The sequence below is a fragment of the Solanum pennellii genome, chromosome 3, assembly GCF_001406875.1.
Source record: "Solanum pennellii chromosome 3, SPENNV200".
Lineage (NCBI taxonomy): Eukaryota > Viridiplantae > Streptophyta > Magnoliopsida > Solanales > Solanaceae > Solanum > Solanum pennellii.
This window is the reverse complement of record NC_028639.1, coordinates 69,051,541-69,071,699: the sequence shown is the minus strand read 5'-3', so window position 1 is coordinate 69,071,699 and position 20,159 is coordinate 69,051,541. Positions and strand designations below refer to the sequence as shown.

The following is a 20,159-nucleotide window of genomic DNA, read 5'->3' as shown; positions in this document are numbered from 1 at the left end:
AGTAAACTTTTTTTTTCTTCTAAAAATCTCCGATGGAGGGTATTAGACATTCATCCTTTTCATTTTATTAATGGAGCAGAGTTAAAATTAAAAGTCCTGTCATCCCATCCTTGAACCTCGACTCTTCACGACTTGAGCGTTATTTAATTTTTAATCATTATTAAATATATATTTTTAATAGTAATTGATATTTTTTATATATATTTTAAAAGCTTTTAGCGATGTTAATTTTAATGACATTCAATTAATATCGATAAAAATTTTTTACACTCATTATTAATATTAATATTTAATATCGTCAAAAATTATTTCTGTTACGATGTATACATCGTTCTTTTTTTCATATATTTTTGTTAGAGTATATATAAAAGTATTCTTTGTAAATTTTTTCTACTAACCAGTAACGAATAAGTAAGAAATTCAGTAGTTTTAATCCCAATAAACACACTATGCAATTCCCACAACCCCAACGTGTTCGTACGTACGTATTCCTTCTGTCTATTTTTACTTGCTGTATATTAAAATTAAATATTTTATTTTACTTATTTATTCTCTTAAATTAAAATTGTTGAAATACTATTTGATCCTCCATCTGTCCATAATTGATATAGTAAATTTGTCATTTTATTTTTATTAATTATAAAGTCGATAAATTAAAATTAAAATTTTTTTATGAAGTTTTATATATTTTCAATATTAATTAATTGAGAGTTTAATATACAAAAAAAAATTATAACTCGTTTTTTAGTTTATCAAAATAGACAAATAAAATAAAAGAAATAAAATAAAAATTAGATAAGTAAGTATCTATACTTTATCTGTTTAACAGTAATTATCCATCATATAAAAAATCATATCCTTAGTATTTTACAATTTTCTTAAAAAAATATGCTAAATGAATACTCTATTAGACAAGAGTATTAATTAAGGCGTGTATTTTTAAGAGTTTGCGGCCGAGTAATAATGAGAAAAGGGAGAGAGTGAGTCCGTTTTTGTTAATTATTAATCTCTTTAGTTTAGTTTAAGAAAAAATAACTTTTTTCTTTTTTGGTAATAATTTTTTATCACATAATTAAAATATAATTTTATATATTTAATGTAACTTTAATTTAAAATCATAAGATTAAAAATCTTCTTTATACTCTTAAACTTTGTGCCAAATCAGACTAGGTTCATTGTTTTTAAAACGGTGAGTATAAGTTAAACGACTTGAAGAGTATTGTGAACCAATAGAAATTTGACAACACTTTTGACGAAACCACTCTGGTATTTATTAAAACCTCTTCTCCTATCTGGGGAGATCCTTCCACTTCCCAATAACGATACAGTTTTTATTTATCATTTGCCAAAAACAAAGAAATACTAAACATAAATATCCATTTTCATTACACAATATACATATATAAACACACACAAAGAAGAAAGAAGAAAGAAGAAAGAAGAAATTAATATGGGTAGAGGAAGAGTACAATTGAAGAGAATAGAGAACAAAATTAATCGTCAAGTTACTTTTTCAAAGAGGCGATCTGGTTTGCTTAAAAAAGCTCATGAGATCTCTGTGCTTTGCGATGCTGAAGTTGGACTCATTGTTTTCTCAACTAAAGGAAAACTCTTTGAGTATTCTACTGACTCTTGGTACGTATACCATTTATTATATATATGTAGTTATTTATTTTTTTTCACTTCTTTTCTGCACCACTTTATTTTTTTTTCTAGTTCTTTTTTTTTTTTTGTGATGAAGTAGATTAAAATAACCTCAATATTGCATGCAATTACACAACTATTTTTTTAAGGGTTTAATTTTGATAGAATTAAAAACGTGTACCGAGTTTTGTTTCTGAATTTGATCTTGTATAGATCTATTTGAAAATGGATACAACAAAATTATTTATTTTTGTTAATTAAAACTAAACAGATCTATTGGAATAATAATACAAGAAATAATTAATTCCATGCGCACCATAATTATGTAACTGAAGAAAATGGAGAGGTCATTTCACTAATGTAAAGCAACTATTGTTATAATTAATTGTAATACGATGCTAATTAGCACAATCTATCTTTTTCTTTCTCTTTTAAGTATATGAACAACCCCAGTACCGTGTGATGCTGTTTACCTAACTATTTTCATGACGAGTTTTTTCAAAAAAGATTTCTCGTGGGCGAGTTATTTGAAAAATATCTCGTGAAATTAGTTGAATTTAGATAAAAATAAATAAAAATGACTAAAGCATTTTGAACTTTAGCACATCGTACTCATGGTCCACGTCAATGGTTCAGCCTTTCAATTTATACTCAATGGTTGTTTAGTGTATTTTCTGGGTACAAGGGTGAACCCAAATAGGTTATGCACTATCGTTTCGTGCTAGGGATAAAAATATTGTCATGTGATAAAAAAAATAGTACTGAAATAAAAGTTTGGTTGATATGTTTGGATAAATTATTCCACTATTTATACTATAGTAATGATAAAATAAGTTATCTCATATACAGGATGGAACAAGTTATCCCAGAAGAATTAATTCTAAATAACTAGTTCTCAACCAAAAGATCCCAAAAAGATACTGTAACAAGTGAAATTTAGTACTAGAGAGTATTAATAGTACAAGTGATAAGTAAGAGTTTTTAGTTTAGAATTATGAAATATTCAGCTTTTTGTGATAGAGGTAATTAAAAGTTTACTTATGCCAAACTCTGGTAATTATTATTATTATTATTATTATTAATTTTGGTTAAAAGAGAAATTTTATATGTACTTGATATGTATCCATACCAAATCGGTGGTAATATTACTAGTTCGTGTCTTGCTAGCTATAGAATTAACAAAAACACTATCCAATATATTATGTCGCCTTTTATAAATAAATATTTCTTTGCGTTGCTCTTTTTAAAGAGATTCAGATCATTACTTACAATTTTTTCTCAATGTACAATAGTTCGACAATGTCATATGACTCTAATCATCCTCGGACAAATTATTAATTTCAAAGCTCCACCAAAAGAACACATTACTTGGACAAAATAATATTCATCTTTTGTAGAGAATGAATTGGAGACTATATATTTTTTTCTCTTTTTCTCTAATGTAATTCTTTTTCACTACACTAACTTTCCTTTTCCAAACACACTTGCAAATACTTTCCAATACTTCTCATATTTTTTTAAAAAAAAACAATTTATCTTTTCTTTTTTTGCAAGGACCCCTACTTGTTCATCAATCACCAACAAAATAGTACATAAGAGAGTGGGACATAAAGCCTAACTTCTTGTGCACATGCTCAATTGCTCAACATTTACTATATTTGAGCATATTTCATAACAATAAATGCAATATTGGGAATGGTTGAATTATATAAGTTGTAATAGTATAACGTATTTAACATGATTTTTGATATTATATGTATATATATTCAAAAATAAAAATATCTTCTGGATTATCATTACTTCTTAAATTTTGTGTAAGTTAATTCTGTGCAACTATCATTGCATCATATTTTGTCTAATATGGTAAACGTAGTACAACGGATTTTGCGTCAATTATTTAGCAACATTATTGTTATGTATATTTAGTGTCAATAACAAAATGAATATTTCTAACCAACATTAATTTATATAAAGAACTTTTAAAGTTTTAGCAACTCTTAAATGTAATGACATTAACTCAATTACCACTAAAAGTGTCCTTTTTTTGTTGTTATTATGTATTTCTTGTTATGTCATTGTCACTGAAAAGATGTTCTGTAGTCTCTTGTTTGTTGAGTTTTCAACAACATTTAGAAGGTCCATAAATCTTAAATGTTAATCAATATGTTATTGGTAGATGTCTTGTTATTAATTAATGTTTTTCTTTTTTGAAATCTTGAAATGGAATTTTCTGAATTAATATTTTTGATCTGTTAAAAATTGGTTTTAACCTATCTCATAAGGTTAATTCCAAGCACTTTTCGTAGTAAACAAATCTGTCTGGCTAATTGTTCAAATAAGGAGATCCTTCTCATTATTAGAGATCTCAATATTAATCATAGTTTGCGCAATCTGTCTATTTATAGGTGTTAGAATTCTTTCGTAGATTAATTAGCAAGGTAGTGAGATAATAATATTGTAAAACATGAGTTGATGGTTAGATAATTTAAGTTTTAGCAAGTTGTTAAAGGTAAAAATCACGACATTAGTGATACCAAAAGAACAGTGAACACTATCTCATTAGTTTATACACATCAAAATAATGTATAATATTAATTTTAAGGTTTAATTCATCGGTGACTCTCTAGAGTTGGCATCAAGTTTTATTTAAACACTTTAATTGGATGATATTTATTTTAGACACTTTATGTAGGGTCCTGCTATATTATTTTGATAGTTTTTTGACAATAAGCAAAGAGATGAAGAATCGTGACAAACAACTAATTAAATGATTATACATGTAGTTTTAATTTAAAAATCATTATAAAATCTATATAATAAATAAAATAAAAATATTATTCTAAAAAAATCAATTTAACTCCCCCCTCCCAAGGATAGTTGTCTTCTCTTCAATATCTAACAATTCTTTTATTTTTTTAATCAATTTTTAAAATTGTTTCGAATCTCTTTTTCGTCTTTCTCTTATTGTTGTTCTATGGAGGAAAAGAGGAGAGGAAGAAAGAAAGAGAGAATAAATAAAAAATTTGAGTGCTGGTGTTCATTTTCCCGGTAAAATGGTGGATGGAAGTGATTGTAGATTTAGAAAAGTAATACAATGAAGAAGAAGAAATTGACTTGAAAGATTTGAATAAAGAATTTGAAGAGAAAATAAAATAAAAAATAAATAAATTGAGTCTTTCACGCTCTATTGTTGAGTGTATCACACTCATTTTGACATGTCAGCAAAAAGTGTCAACGTGACATATTAAAACCTATATAAGATGTCTAAAATGAATATCCCCATTCAAGATGTCTAAGTGAAACCTAATACCAATTTTAGGAGGCCATCAATGAAATTGGCCTAATTTTAATAGTAAAAATGCACTTGCTACAACAAGAAGAAAGTTTTTATGTTTATCAATAAGTCATAACAAGTATTAGAAGATACAAGTTGAATAGCTATTCATGTTGTTAAAGCTCGTTGCTTAAATTTGTGGATTTTGGGGAATTGGTAAATTTAAATATCAAGCAAGTTTTATATTTCTCAACATTAATTTAGGATCTCAATTTGTGTTTATCACTATTTTGTTTGACCATGATATTTTTCTTCTAGGTATATTACTATTTGGATTCTTTGAAAATGTCCATGGATATGTGTATGTTTTAAAAAAAAATAATGGTACATTTTTAGAGGATTCGGTCAAGGTTTGATAACAATTTTGAAAAGTCCAAAGCAATTAAAATCAAGTGAATCGAATAATGTTACATCTTTTTTTTTTCCTTTTTGTGTGGTGATGTAGATCATAAATATTGAAATTTGAGGGTAATTATATACTAATACAAGTTGATTTCCCCCCCAATATAAGTGTAAATATAAAGCTTTACTTTAAACAAAATTAAACAATCTTTTAACTCTTAACAAATTAAACAAATTTTAGGGTGAAGAGGTTCTCACGAGAACCTTTTAATTAGCGAACTGTCCAATTCGACCCATATGTGTTGGATTGATGACTTGCTAGAAATCGATTAAATATAGATATCCATATCATCAATATTCATTTGTATGCTTGTTTTTAGGTAAGAAGTATTTGTATGCTTATTATTTTCATGAATTTTTGATAGAAGAGTTCAATTTAAACTTTTTTTTGGCCTTTAGTTTGTGTCTCACGTTACTATTTCTAAATTTAGCTATACCTAGCTCCGCCCTTATAGGATTATCTTAAAACTTGCTTGTTAGATTACTCTCCATTACGCGTTGATATGTTCTAGCTTTTTGGTGCAACGTGATTATTGTACACGATGTTGATGCAATTTTAGATAGAATAGGCCAAGTATCTGCACAAAATATATAGTTATACTTCATCGCGCTGGTTTATAAAATCTTTGATTATTGGTGTTTCTCTTGTCATGTTAGCATGGAAAGGATTCTTGAAAGGTATGAAAGGTACTCATATGCTGAAAGGCAGCTTAATGCTACTGATATTGTAACCCCGGTATGCCTAATTATAAAGTCGTCTTTGTTAAATCTCATTTTAAGTTGCTTCCTGGAGGACTTGGTTTATCAAAATTTTTTGTAACTTTTTGCAGGGTAGCTGGACTTTGGAACATGCTAAGCTTAAGGCCAGACTTGAGGTTTTGCAAAGAAACCAAAAGTATACATATATAACGAATGTGTATATACATATATATATAAATAATCCCTCGTTTCTACTGACGTATATTTGATTATTTACAGGCATTATGCAGGAGAAGAGTTGGACACATTGAGTATGAAAGAGCTTCAGAATCTGGAACACCAGCTCGATTCTGCTCTTAAGCACATTCGATCTAGAAAGGTATAACAACAATCATGTAGTTGTATACATATGTATATATGTGCAGTACTTTGTTTAAGAAAACATTTTGAACTTAAGACTTTTTCTTTCTTGTAGAACCAATTGATGCATGAATCCATTTCTGAGCTTCAAAAGAAGGTATATGTGAAGCTTATTATCCTTTTTTTTTTTGCGCGTATCATATATAGTTTTTTCCTATCCATTCCATATAAACTTATTTTATACTTGTGTCACAAGTTTTTTCATGTAGTTTAGTGTTGTAATCAATAATAAACAGGGAAAATTTTGTTGCATTGATAGGACCAAGTTGCTTATAGTTATATAACTTTATTTTTACTTGACACAGGACAAGGCATTGCAAGAACAAAACAACAATCTTTCAAAGCAGGTACAATAGTTAATTTTCTTGTAAAATGTTTTAGATTTCACTCAATGATTCGCGTTGCTTTTAACAAGTTTGGAGGATATTGGCTGAATAGGTTAAGGAAAGGGAGAAAGAGATGGCCCAACAGACTCCGTGGGAGCAACAGAGTCATGATCATCTCAATTCATCTTCGTTTGGTTTGCCACACCCCTTTAACAATCTTCACATAGGGTATTTTCTTTGTCCCCATACAATTTTTATAAATATTACTTTCCGTTGTACTTTCATGTTATTCATACCGTTTATGATTACCTATTTGATTTCTACGCGAAAAAATTGCAGGGAAGCATACCCAAATGCAGGAGACAATGGAGAAGTTGAAGGATCATCGCGGCAACAACAACAAAACAGTACTTCTGTGATGCCTCCATGGATGCTTCGCCATCTCAACGGTTAATTTAAAACTTAATGAAGTATAAACGACCAAGCGGACAATATTATGTTATCTATTAATCACTAATAGTATATGCACATATATTATATATATGTATGTTACATATTAGACAAACACAACTTTCATATCTACTTAATTGTGTATGGTGTATATATGGCTGTTGTGTAACAATATGCACAATATATTGTAGTAGTACCATATATCATCCTCTCTTAGGGTGTTTTGTCTTAAAACATTTTACCACTAGCACTAATATTTATTGCTCATATTACTTCCCTTTTGGTTTTTTGCCCGATCGAATTCGCAAATTTAGATCGCTCGATGAGGGCTCGAGTGTGGTATTCCTAGCAGTTTTCATATTCAAAATTTGAACCAAAACCTCTGATTAAGGGTGACAATAGTGAGGATATGATTTTTAATCTAAGTAGTACTATATGTCAATTAGATTGTATACATATATATGTTTATATGCTATATAGTATTCTGATTATTAATTTTCCTTGCCTTAATCAATGTACATTTAATGACGTATTGCTTCTGCATAATTGGATTAGATTTTCGACAATTAATATACACATTTAGTTTTATAAATAGATATAATCTATAGTGTGTGCGTGCACGTCGATAGTTCAACATAAAATTTTAAAGGCTTTCATTAATTCCTCAAAAAGACCACAAATGTTTTACATGTGGACCTTAATTAATTCAAAGATAAACTTTTTTTTGGTACCCTATCCGGAAGGAACATGAGTTTAAGAATTACTTTTCGATAAATAGTTAGATATATAAGTACATTTCGTGTTATACATAGCCTTTTCATTATCATAGAACAGTAAATTAAAACATTTTGTGAATCGATTAATAAAGAATCGCGATCAGTACTTCAAATTTAGGCTTTTGTTTTTATATTGGATTTCTGGGGTCATTAATTGGAGGGATATATTCATTTTAGCCATGAAGGGCGCAAGAATTTTCATGCTTCCAGAATATTTACTAATCAAAATATTGACTATTAAGTGATTATGATAATGACATTGACTCCTACAACACTATTTTGTCCAAAATAGTCCGTGGCCAATCATGTATATTTTAGTCCTAATTAATCCACTTAGACTTCTTGAATCTCTCCCATTTGTTTCCAATATGACTCCACCAGTGGAGAAAAGTTGATTATTCGTGAAAACGATTTTTTATGTTTTTTTATATTGTTAGTGTATATAATTTATCCGCAAAAGGACAAAAAAACATTCTAATCATATGAAGTTTAACTTTTGTATATCGTTGGTGTAAGTAATTTTAATACACTATCAATATAAGATCTAAAATCTTGAAAACAAACACCATATGTTATATATCTGTATTATTTGCATATAGTATTCCTACTAGCTATTCTCTTTCAATATATTGTATATCAACTTTGAATATTAGAACATTCCACTATCCAAATTGAGAGTAAATTTTACAATTTCTTTTAAAAAATGGGTGGGTGGTGGTTGGGTCATTATTTAGGTATATTTGACACAAATAACACTATGAGAAATGCATACAAGTCAATATTGAAATAGTAGTAGTATATAATGGAATTTTGCCAAACTACAAGAACCAATTTTCTCCTAATCCAAACAAAAAACACAATCAATTTAGGTTTATGTGGTCGGGTACATGATAGAGTTAAAAGTTGACATTATTGGAATCAAGACTAAAGTTTCTTGGAAAAAGAGAATGAACACTATTTAATAATAATACTCCTAAACTACAGCTTGCAAATAAAGTTGACTTTTTCTATTTGTGTGTCTCATAAATTCAACAAATTGATTTATCTTTATACGTGGGGCTCTACCAAATTCCATAGGAGTATATGTGGCATTAGATTTGAACTTAAAACTATATATATTTTTTTAATAACGATGTTTAATTATGTTCCTAAATCAGCATCCATGGATTTTTTGTATATACATAATATACAATAGAGAAAAAAAAACAATGAATTGTAATCTTGTGATTCCAATTTCCAACCACAAATCTTCCCCACGTTTAGATCTTTAAAAAAAGCTTCAAACGAACAGCCCCTCACGTTACAAAAAATTCGAATACCATTAAACTCAATAATTCAAAAAAAAAAGTTATTAATTAATTACTCGTGTCACACAAACATTATTTATAGTAATTGCTTTGTAATATAGTGACATTTTTATTACAGAAAGAAACTCCAGTTATCATTCCCTAGACGATCAGTTGCATAGCAACATATAGTGAAGGATGATCAGTTGAACACTCTTTGTCAAAAAAGAGAAAAAAAATGTATGAATGGCTAGTTAACAATAAATGTTAGGTATCCACTTTTATATTTTGGCTAACAAAAATGTTAACACTACTACTTAAATCATTGACATTTAATTCAACAAATTAGTCAGTATGGGTCTACAAAAACTTCATGCTAAGCACGTCAAAATACCAAGAACCCCACTTTAGAAAATGATTTGGCATGACATTTGAGTCACTACATATATAAATTCACACCCTTTTCTCCCTCCCATTCTAAAACATATAAAAGTTTTAGTACTCCTTCAATAAAAACACCACAAAATCACCAATTTGTTGAACAAAATTCTCAAACATGATGCGTACTGTGCGTGTTAAATTGCCAGGATTTTGTATGAATCGAACTGCAGTCCATGTTCGATCGCGTAATTCGCCTTCTCAGCTGTACAAGAAGGCGATTGATTTGTTAAAATCCGATGATAACAAGTCTGATTTTTCAAGCAAAAACAGCATTGAGATGAATTACAACACAGATGAATCGAAGACAGATACTGAAAATGGGATTAATAATAGAGTCATGGTTATGGTTGATACTAGTGTTGAAGCCAAAAGTGCTCTGCAATGGGCACTTACACATACTGTTCAAAGCCATGACACAATTATTCTTCTCTCCATAATCAAGCCCACTAAACAAGGTAAAACTTTTACTGACATTTTTAGATCACAAGATTTAAATGTCTTTCTTTTTAAAACGTCGTCATGTTTAATCAAATTAAGACGTGTGAAAATGAAACAGATGTGACTAATGTTCCTATTTTTATTACTTGTGTAGGTGAAAATGAGAATAGTGAAATTATTCAAAGAGCCTATGAACTTCTTTACTCCATGAAAACTATATGTCAAACAAAGAGACCAGGGGTAAGTACTGAAATTGCTCTATATTTGAATTTAATTGATTGGTCAATGAAGCTACTAGTATAAAATTATTATCTTTTCCCTAGTACTCACATTAGAGTCGGACTAAATCCAAATTCACGTTGAGAAATCCCTCATTGGGGGTAAAAACTCCCTAATAAACGCAACACCATACATAGAGGGACTCGTACTGAGACCTTTAATTAAGAATGAAAGAATACTTACTACTCCACCACGATCCTTCAAAATAGAACTATTGTTTTCACCTAATAATGTTGTAGCAAGTCCAAATGGCCCAAGTTAGATAATTGAATGGGAGAATAGTGTCAGTCCAAATATTGTCCGTACCAAATCACATGGAAAGTTACCAATAAATATAATTAAAAAGGTGCTGTCCAGTATTTCTGGTTGGCATAATGAAGCCAATTAGTAGGTAAAATAACCTTTTTCTCTAGGCAACACTTCAACATGGCAAGTATATTAACAACTCCTACTTTTTTAGCTTCATGCTAGCATGTGTTTACTTGCTGCTAAGCAATTTGTCTCTTTGTTTAGTGATTTAAATCATTTATTTTGAGTGTGTGTGAGAGAGAAATGTCATGAACAAAATGCATTTGTTTTCAATCTGGATGTTGAATACAAAATTTAAAGTTAATAAGAGAAGTTTTGGGCAACGTCTATTTCATGTCTATGGCAAGACCCACGAAGGGGCTGAGGTGGCGTTAATCGAAGTCATGATCAACATTACACTTTCTTGGTGGACATATTGTTAAAAAATAAAATTGACTTTTGATAATGATGATAAACGTTTAGTCCTAACCAGTGATATCAAAGTCAATGTCATCGATTTGATTCCCAAGCATGAGGTAGGTGTTGGGAGGAGGATATTCGGGTAACACCAATATCTTGTCTATGAGCTTGGATTCGAGTCATGATCGAATATGATGCTTGCTTGGGTGCATCCTCACAGATAAAGAGATGCTTTTCTTGCGGCCCAAGATTGTATTCATTGGAAAAACGGTTAATTGTGATGATTTGTGTGTTAACAGGTGCAAGTAGAGATTGCAGTGGAAGAAGGGAAAGAAAAAGGGCCTGCAATTGTAGAAGCAGCAAAGCAGAGAAAAGTGTCATTACTCGTATTGGGACAAAGAAAAAGATCAATAATGTGGCGTTTACGCAGGATATGGTTAGGAAAAAAGTCGAAAAACAGAGTTGTGGAACACTGTATTCAAAATGCAAAATGCTTGACAATTGCAGTAAGAAGAAAGAGCAGCAAGTATGGAGGATATCTCATTACTACTAAACGTCACAAGGACTTTTGGCTCTTAGCTTAATCATATCGTTTCTATCATTCACTCTTCACATTTATATATATAATACCAAACAAAATTTCATTTTACTTTCTGTTGTTACAATCTGCACGAAACGAGTAGCTACTTCCTCCATTTGGAAATGAATTGTACAAATTAAAACACAAAAATGAGAGGTGTTCTATTTCGTTGGACACGAATGTTGTTTGTTATGCTAAATCAATCCAAACATATTCTTAACATTAGGTTTATATGCAGAGTTCTCCTCAAAAGGTCTCACATCGTTAAAGAGATGTAGACCTCATATATAGCTTCTTAATTTTGACTCTGTTCCCACATGATCGTAGAGATAGTCAAATTGTAACGAGCCTATCTAGTACTATATATTATAATGTGATTTGGGCCGGGATATGGATCTATTTTCTTAATGATAGAATAAGTTAAACCTCAGCGAAATGATTCATAACCAACTAGTACTGTTTTGGATGTAATATTTAGGTACATGTCCAAGTCAAGTTGCTATTTGCAATCAAAATTCAAAACAACAAAATAAATGTACACTTACCTAAGTTGACAAATTGTAGCTATATATATATGAACCTACTATTAGCTAGTCTGGCATATAAAAGACTCTAATTACATACGTTTGGCTTCATCCTTTATATTTCAAACTTCAACAAACGAGCGTTTTTGGTGAAAGGATGAGATTTCAAACTTAAACAACCATATAAAATGATGCAATTAAATGGAAGATTTTGGTATTATTCGAAATTTCCAATAGGCAAGCAAGGTAAAAAATACAATACATTAGGTGTTAAATTAAGAAACAAAATAAAGAACGATTTCATCGGACTAGACTTATAATGACATGCATCACGAATGATCCATGTGTCGGTCTAATACACATAGTACTCATTCTATATTAATATACGACAATGCGTTTGACTAGACATAAAACTTATGAGATTTTTCTTTTTAAAAAAATTTATAGTCTATCTAAAAACAAGCTATAGAAAAGTTAAATTTTTTTTTTTTTGGACCGACGGAAACGAAAGAGTGCCAAGTTGGACAGAGTGTGTGACAATATTTGCATTGTGAACAATGTTTGATAAGAAAATCTAAAACTTTGATGTGATACTTGTTTCTTTTCAATTTGTTATATGAGTTGACAAAAGTCTGTGAACTCTCTTGAGAAGAATGATGGTGGAGATATTGTTGTAAAGGTTTTCACTAAACACATGCTCCTTTATTAGATTTGTTCATGAGCAAAAATAGATCTTTCCCCATCTCCTTATTTTCCCCGCTTGTCCTCTTTCACACAATCTTCCATGCTTATACTCTTTAAAGCTGCTTCAATCTCATTGAGTCATTTTTATCGTTTTGGCCAACACCATTTTGCCACCCTTCATTGTTTAAGCTTATTCTGCATTCCATTGTCTTGATTCATTGAATCTGACCAATGGGTTTACTGCAATATTTGTGATTCTTTAGGGACGGGTTTTCTTTCGATTCTTGATTTGGGAGTCTCAGATTTGGGTTTTTTTTGTGTGTGTGGATTCAATCTTGGAGATTGGGTGTTCTCGTTTCTTGTTTTGGCGGTGAATTGGGGAAGATAAAGGTATAAGATGCGGCGGCGGGCGGCCGATTATCGGCGCCCGGTTCGAAGGAGGCTATCTTGTTGGATCTGGTCGCTTCTTGGAATATTCTCAATTGTAGGTTTCGTTTTGTTTGTAGTTCATCATCATCATGACCACGAGGATCACGTAGAACAACCTGTTTTGGTAAGCCTACAAATCCAGACCCAGATCATCGTTAGTTTTATTGCTTTCTGAATCATAGTAGTTTCAAGCTTAATGAGCTTGATTTTTTGATAAAGTAGAAATCCTCCTTGTTCATTTTCCATTACTGGGAGTTTCTGATCTGAGAATCTGCTATCTTTTATAATACTGGNGAGAATCTGCTATCTTTTATACTACTGGTGTGAGGATTACTTTTGTAGTTTTTCATTGATCGGTTTTTGTTACTATCTGTTATTTCTTCTATTTTGATTATAGTGTTATATTGTTGTAGATACTGTTCAACATGCCTTGTTATGCTTTCACATAAATTACTTCTTTTATCGGATTGCTTTGATTTGTTTTTCCTTGAACCAACTGTCTATCAGAGAAGGACTCGAGTTTGTGGGACTACATTATCTTCTTGTTGTTGTATGTTTGTTTCATGAATTGTTTTAGGATTTTCACAATACTGGTTGGTAGTTTTTAGTAGGATGGTAAATCTGCACTTAGTTTTCAATGCATTAACATCAATTTGTTCATGTTTTGGGTCTTGTAAGTGATACTTGTCACTTTTAAGCTTAAGTGCAATGATTTTCTCTTAACTTTCAGCTCCAATAATGGAAATTTTGTATTGCCCATTTTTCTTTCAGTTTGTAGCTCATCTACCCTAAGCTAGAATGTAGAACATGTGGATCGCTTCTATATTGTTCCAGATCTATTAGATGTGCCTGTGGGGGTTTGAACGTTCTGTTTTCTAAATATTGTTGTCAATAATTTACTTGTTGTCTCTTTGGATCTTTGTGGCTGTCCGTGTGCTTGTGTCCCTGGTGACTTTAATCTTTTTTATCGTGCTAATTATTTTGAGAAAGTGGTGGTATTAGATCCTGTGCACTTGACTACCACTGCTGCTGTGCATTATACACAGCTCATCCTCTTTTTTTATGACAAGGGAAACCCACAACCGCTACCCTTTGGGTATGCACATGGTAAAACCCGGCTCCTATGCAATAGCTTGAAAACCACACAAGAGAGAATCCGCACTAGCAAGCCCGGTGCAATGAGCTCAACCCAGAAAGCAAATCTCTTGCTTACGCTGGCATCGAACTTGAGACCTCCAACATGGAAGTCTCAAGCCCAAATCACTGGGCCACCCCGAAGGGTAGCTCATCCTTGCATCTCTCTATACCTAGATCTGCTTCCTGTCTTTTACCATTCCTTTCTCCCTTCCGCTAGAATGGAAACAATCCACCTCCAACTTATTTCCCATCACACCAGCAATTGGTCCCTGCTCCCAACATAGTCACAGTTTTTTGTCTTTTTATTTTCCCTCTATTTTCTTTTTTCTTTTTCTGAACACCCGCTTCCTGAAACAAGGATTTAATCGACATCCACTTCAACTTCTACCTTGACTGTCACTTGGAAAGAATATATATGGCTGACACGCTTGCTATGAAAGTCTTATCTGATAAAACCAACAGAAAAGTATTGACGGTAGAAGTGTTATAGATTTATAATTCAATATGGATTTTTGGGTGTGACTTGTTTAGATTACTTGACCTAAACTGTAGTCCCATTTTTCATTTGGTGCACTTTATTAAGGAAAAGTTTCTACACAGGGAAGCCATATCTTGGCTTTTCCATTTTTGAGGAATAAACGTGGGGAAAATGTTTCTACAGAAAAGTAAATGGGTTCCACGAGAGTCATATACAGTGCATTAAAATTATTTTTCAAATAAATTAACACCATTTCTGATTAACTAAGGATGAAAAATTGAAAATGGGACCTGTTTTGGGTCAGAGAAGTAAATAAAGTGTTAACCCCATTCAGTAATTCGATGGTCCCTCATTACTAGATCACCCTTTGACGGACATCATTATAAAATGTAACCCATGTTCCTAATACTTGGCTTTGAAAGTGATAAAGCTAGATTAATTTTTCTACTTCACTCCACTTGCTACTTTCTAGCCCTTTTCACCTATTGCTGTTTTTAATTCTTTTTGATAATTTCTCAATACAAATGTTAAATGTCCGTTTGTTAGCAATTCTAGTTCTTCTGATGTTAAAATATGCAGAAGCATAGAATGTGCCATGAGTCCTTGTAGTTGGCACATCTGTTTGAGTTGACAGGTCTTCTAAGTCTTGTATAGAGAATCTTTCCAGGAACAACAATATCCATTTTATTCATTACGTGGTGTAAGAGCAAGGACTTAACAATTGGTAAAAGTAACTAAGTTCTTTTTGAAGTTGCATTCTATAAACATAAAAGAACTGCAATGATGAATTAGTTTGTTAACTGTGTAATTGTTGACTAGTTCACCTATTAAAACGATGACCTTAATGAGAATTGCGATGTCGTTTACCTATACTTTTGTATGGTTTGTTGTATTCACCAATGTACGATTATACAGAGAGATATCCAAGTTCAAAAAAATGATTATACAGATAGAGTTGACCTTCACTGGATGGATTGGCTGAGTTCCATCTTATTTTATTTTAACTCTAAAGTACTTTGATAATCACAACTGGCTCAATATTTTTCATTGTTCCAGGAAAGAGAGTCTAGGAATGAGCAGGTTGTGCATGAGCGTATGAATCTCACACAAGAGATGTTAAGTGTTAATTCATATGCCAGACAAATAGCAGAGCAAACAACACTAGCCAAAGCTTACATCATTATAGCAAAAGAGCACAACAATCTTCATCTTGCATGGGAGCTGAGTACAAAGATAAGAAGTTGTCAACTTTTACTCTCAAAAGCTGCAATGAGAGATGAGCCTATTTCTCTAGATGAAGCTGAGCCAAACATAAGAAGTCTATCTTCTCTCATCCTTAAGGCACAGGATGCCCATTATGATATTGCTACCACTATGATGACAATGAAATCACATATTCAAGCTCTTGAAGAGCGTGCCAATGCTGCATCTGTTCAAAGTATGATGTTCGGACAGTTGACAGCCGAGTCTCTGCCAAAGAACCTGCACTGCCTAGAAATGAAGCTCATGGCTGATTGGCTTACAAAAAAGTCACTGCAGGATTTTGCTGATGAGAGGAGAAACTCACCTCGTTTAGTAGACAATAACCTGTATCACTTCTGCATATTTTCAGATAATCTGTTGGCAGTTTCAGTCGTTATCAACTCAACTGTGGCCAATGCTGATCACCCTAAGCAGCTAGTTTTCCATGTCGTAACGGATTCAATACACTATGGAGTGATGCTGGCTTGGTTCCTGAACAATGACTTCAAAGGTTCTACAGTAGAAGTACAGAATATTGACAACTTCACTTGGTTGAATTCATCTTATTCTCCTGCTGTAAAGCAGCTAATGTCCACAGATTCCAGGAAGTATTATTTTGACGGATCTCAGGATACGGGTGTCGAGCCAAAGTTCCGGAATCCAAAATATATACATTTGTTGAATCACCTTCGGTTTTACATCCCTGAGATTTACCCGCAGTTGGAGAAGATTGTTTTCCTCGATGATGATGTTGTAGTTCAGAAGGATCTGACACCTCTCTTTTCGCTGGATTTGCATGGAAATGTGAATGGAGCAGTAGAAACTTGTCTTGAAGCTTTTCATCGTTATTACAAGTATCTCAATTTTTCGAATCCACTCATCAGCTCTAAGTTTGATCCCCAGGCCTGTGGATGGGCATTTGGTATGAATGTTTTTGATTTGATTGCTTGGAGGAAAGCCAGTGTCACTGCCCGATATCATTATTGGATAGAACAAAATGCTGATAGGACTATTTGGAAGCTAGGAACCCTTCCACCTGGACTATTAGCTTTTTATGGAATGACTGAGCCACTTGATCGGAGGTGGCATGTGTTGGGATTAGGTTATGACGTGAATGTTGACAATCGCCTGATAGAGAGTGCAGCAGTGGTTCACTTCAATGGAAACATGAAGCCATGGCTTAAGCTGCGCATTAACAGGTATAGGCCTTTGTGGGAACGATATGTAAATCAGACGCACCCACACCTTCAGGATTGTGCTACACATTGAAACGACTATACTTTTCACATACTCGAGATCCCATCATTGTAGAGTTAGAAATAGACAATTTTGCCCTATTAAGGATTCTTCCCTAGTCTTGTTATCAGTTTAGTAGTGTGAAAAAAGGAAAACTGATATTATACAACAAAGGGTTTAGGGGAATCACTTATGGTTGAGAGGTTTTCTCTGTCTCTACAAATGATAGAACAAATTTTCCTAGCATTTTTTGTAATAATCTTGTTCCTTTTGATCACATCTAGGTTAGACATTTTGTCTTTGCTTCTTTGTTGTTCTGTACGCGGATCCAATTATTTTTAGTTGCTGTAACATATAACTACTGCAACATATGTAAGTGATTTATACTGATGATATGATGCATCAGAGCGACTATTATGGTTTTTTGGCCTTTGGTACAAGATAGAAGATGACTATGTATTTGAGGTTTTTGAACAATATCTTGATTCATATGTATGTCCGTTTAATGTCAATACAAACCCAAAAGGCCACAACTTTCTTCTACTTGTTAAGGTCTTCATCATATGTCACATTCCAATAATGTTGCAAGACAACATTGATTGGTGTGAAAATTATTGTTGTAGTATATGTACTTGCCGGTGGCGGATTCAGCAATTTTATCAACCGAGCTCGAATTGACTTAACATGAAACTGCCTATTGGACCAAATGCTTTATGGAGAGCAACAGAAGTCCAGGGACCCCCAAATTGATACCGCCAAGTAAAACTTATTGTCATTTTAGATAGTCAATTAAAAGATAAACTATTCACGTATAAAATTAATATTGTATTTGGAAAATTACTTAGAAGAGAGTACATATGTTTATTTTATTCTAATTCATACATAGTGTTGCACGTTTGTTCAATATTATTGGATTATTATATAGAAAATGCTAAAATAATAATATTTATTTTATCATTTACATCATATTCATTCAATAAAATCCATAACATTTGAATGTTACATTTGTAATAATTCAGATAATATTACATGTAATAATATGAATATGTCGATATAACATATCCTCAATAATCTCTCTTTACACACTATACGCGTAGATCACATATCCACTTTGAAAACAAAAAAAGAAAATTTTAAGAATAAAAATAAAAATCGAAACCAATTTACATGAAATAATAACAAAATTTGAATTCTTGAAACATTTTCAAACATCTTCCGGAGATAGGTATCCTTCATCTACATCAATTAAAATAAAAACTAAAAAAATATAAAAACTATCGGTGTATAAGAGAGTATATATGTTTATTTTATTCTAATCCATACATAGTGATAAAAATTTATAGAACCCTTCCAAACATTCATTTTCTGTGTATCAATATTATCACAAATGATGACGTCTGTGATCCAAATGCTACACTAATGGTACCATCCCCAATACAATGATACTTTTTTTCTTCTGTACCTAGAAGATCTACTATAAAGTTACCAAAAAAAGTAAAAATAAAGAAACAAAAATGATAAAAGAAAAATGAGAAAATAGTTCTTAATCGGAGAAAATCTGGCATACATTGAAGTAAAATGTTCAAATGAGATTTACAAATTTGGTGTTCTTTAAAATGTGACTTTAAATAAGGAATTTTAGGTAAGGGAAGTTGAAGAGAATCAAATTATTAAAGCTAAGAAGTTGAAGAGAATGAAAGTATTTAAGTTAAGAAGTTGAAGAGAATGAAATTATTAAAGATAATTTAACCCAAAAAAAATTTATCACTCCATACTTAATTGTGGGAGTATCCTCGGTTTTTATCAATTATAATGGAAGGAAATTAAAGCATTGGCGCAAAGAAGAGTCTATAGGCTTTAATTATAATTGTTAGCATTAATGTAGAATTTATTATTATTATTATTATTATTATTATTATGAAAAGGGTAAATATTTTTTTTAAAAAAGGGATAAAATGATAATCAAACTTTAATTTGAGTTCTTCCCACTTTTAACAACTGACAAAAAAATATCTTAAACATAATTTTTCCATAATTAAAATAATATTTTATTTTTAGAAGAAAATTTTGATTCATATATTTCCCATGTCATATTGAAATAAGTTGTTAAAACGATTATTTTAAAGTATAATTATTTTTTATGTTATTAAGTCATTTAAATACTTAAACTCCTAGAAATACAGCTGATGTATTGTAAATTAATGTTAAATGATGCATTTTTTATTAAAGGATACAAATTTATTTTGTATTATTAATAAACTGTTGATTTTTTTTTGTAATCATCATCCACGAAGAAATTTATCAGTCACCTAATATCATTCACCAGTATTCTTATATTTAATTTATTTGACTAATTTAATACAAGATATTCATCTACTATTAATATATAATTAATTGGATAGTTCATAATATTTTAACAGTATTCCTATATTTAATTTATTTGACTAATTTAATACAAGATATTCATCTACTATTGATATATAACTAATTGGATAATTCATAATATTTTAATTTAGTTTAGGAGTAAAATGGTAATCCAACTTTACACTTTGAAGCTTCTCACTTTTAATAATATATGATGATATGATATGATGATAATGATATATATATATATATATATATATATATATATATATATATATATAT

At 31.1% G+C, this 20,159-nt stretch overlaps 3 protein-coding genes across 3 annotated transcripts; all 3 read left to right on the top strand.

Moving 5' to 3' along the window:
- The first annotated feature begins 1,244 nt into the window (after positions 1-1,244).
- Positions 1,245-7,556, top strand: LOC107012740 (agamous-like MADS-box protein AGL8 homolog). Its single transcript, XM_015212655.2, has 8 exons — positions 1,245-1,635; positions 6,038-6,116; positions 6,211-6,275; positions 6,359-6,458; positions 6,555-6,596; positions 6,805-6,846; positions 6,938-7,053; positions 7,165-7,556. The coding sequence occupies exons 1-8, from the start codon at positions 1,451-1,453 to the stop codon at positions 7,277-7,279; spliced, it is 744 nt and encodes a 247-aa protein (XP_015068141.1). The 5' UTR covers positions 1,245-1,450; the 3' UTR covers positions 7,280-7,556.
- A 2,254-nt stretch (positions 7,557-9,810) lies between these two features.
- On the top strand, positions 9,811-11,986 carry LOC107013927. The gene is made up of 3 exons (XM_015213804.2): positions 9,811-10,233; positions 10,371-10,456; positions 11,503-11,986. The coding sequence occupies exons 1-3, from the start codon at positions 9,894-9,896 to the stop codon at positions 11,785-11,787; spliced, it is 711 nt and encodes a 236-aa protein (XP_015069290.1). The 5' UTR covers positions 9,811-9,893; the 3' UTR covers positions 11,788-11,986.
- An 810-nt stretch (positions 11,987-12,796) lies between these two features.
- LOC107015432 (probable galacturonosyltransferase 11) lies at positions 12,797-17,990 on the top strand. Its single transcript, XM_015215698.2, has 2 exons — positions 12,797-13,544; positions 16,092-17,990. The coding sequence occupies exons 1-2, from the start codon at positions 13,389-13,391 to the stop codon at positions 17,544-17,546; spliced, it is 1,611 nt and encodes a 536-aa protein (XP_015071184.1). The 5' UTR covers positions 12,797-13,388; the 3' UTR covers positions 17,547-17,990.
- Positions 17,991-20,159: the final 2,169 nt, after the last annotated feature.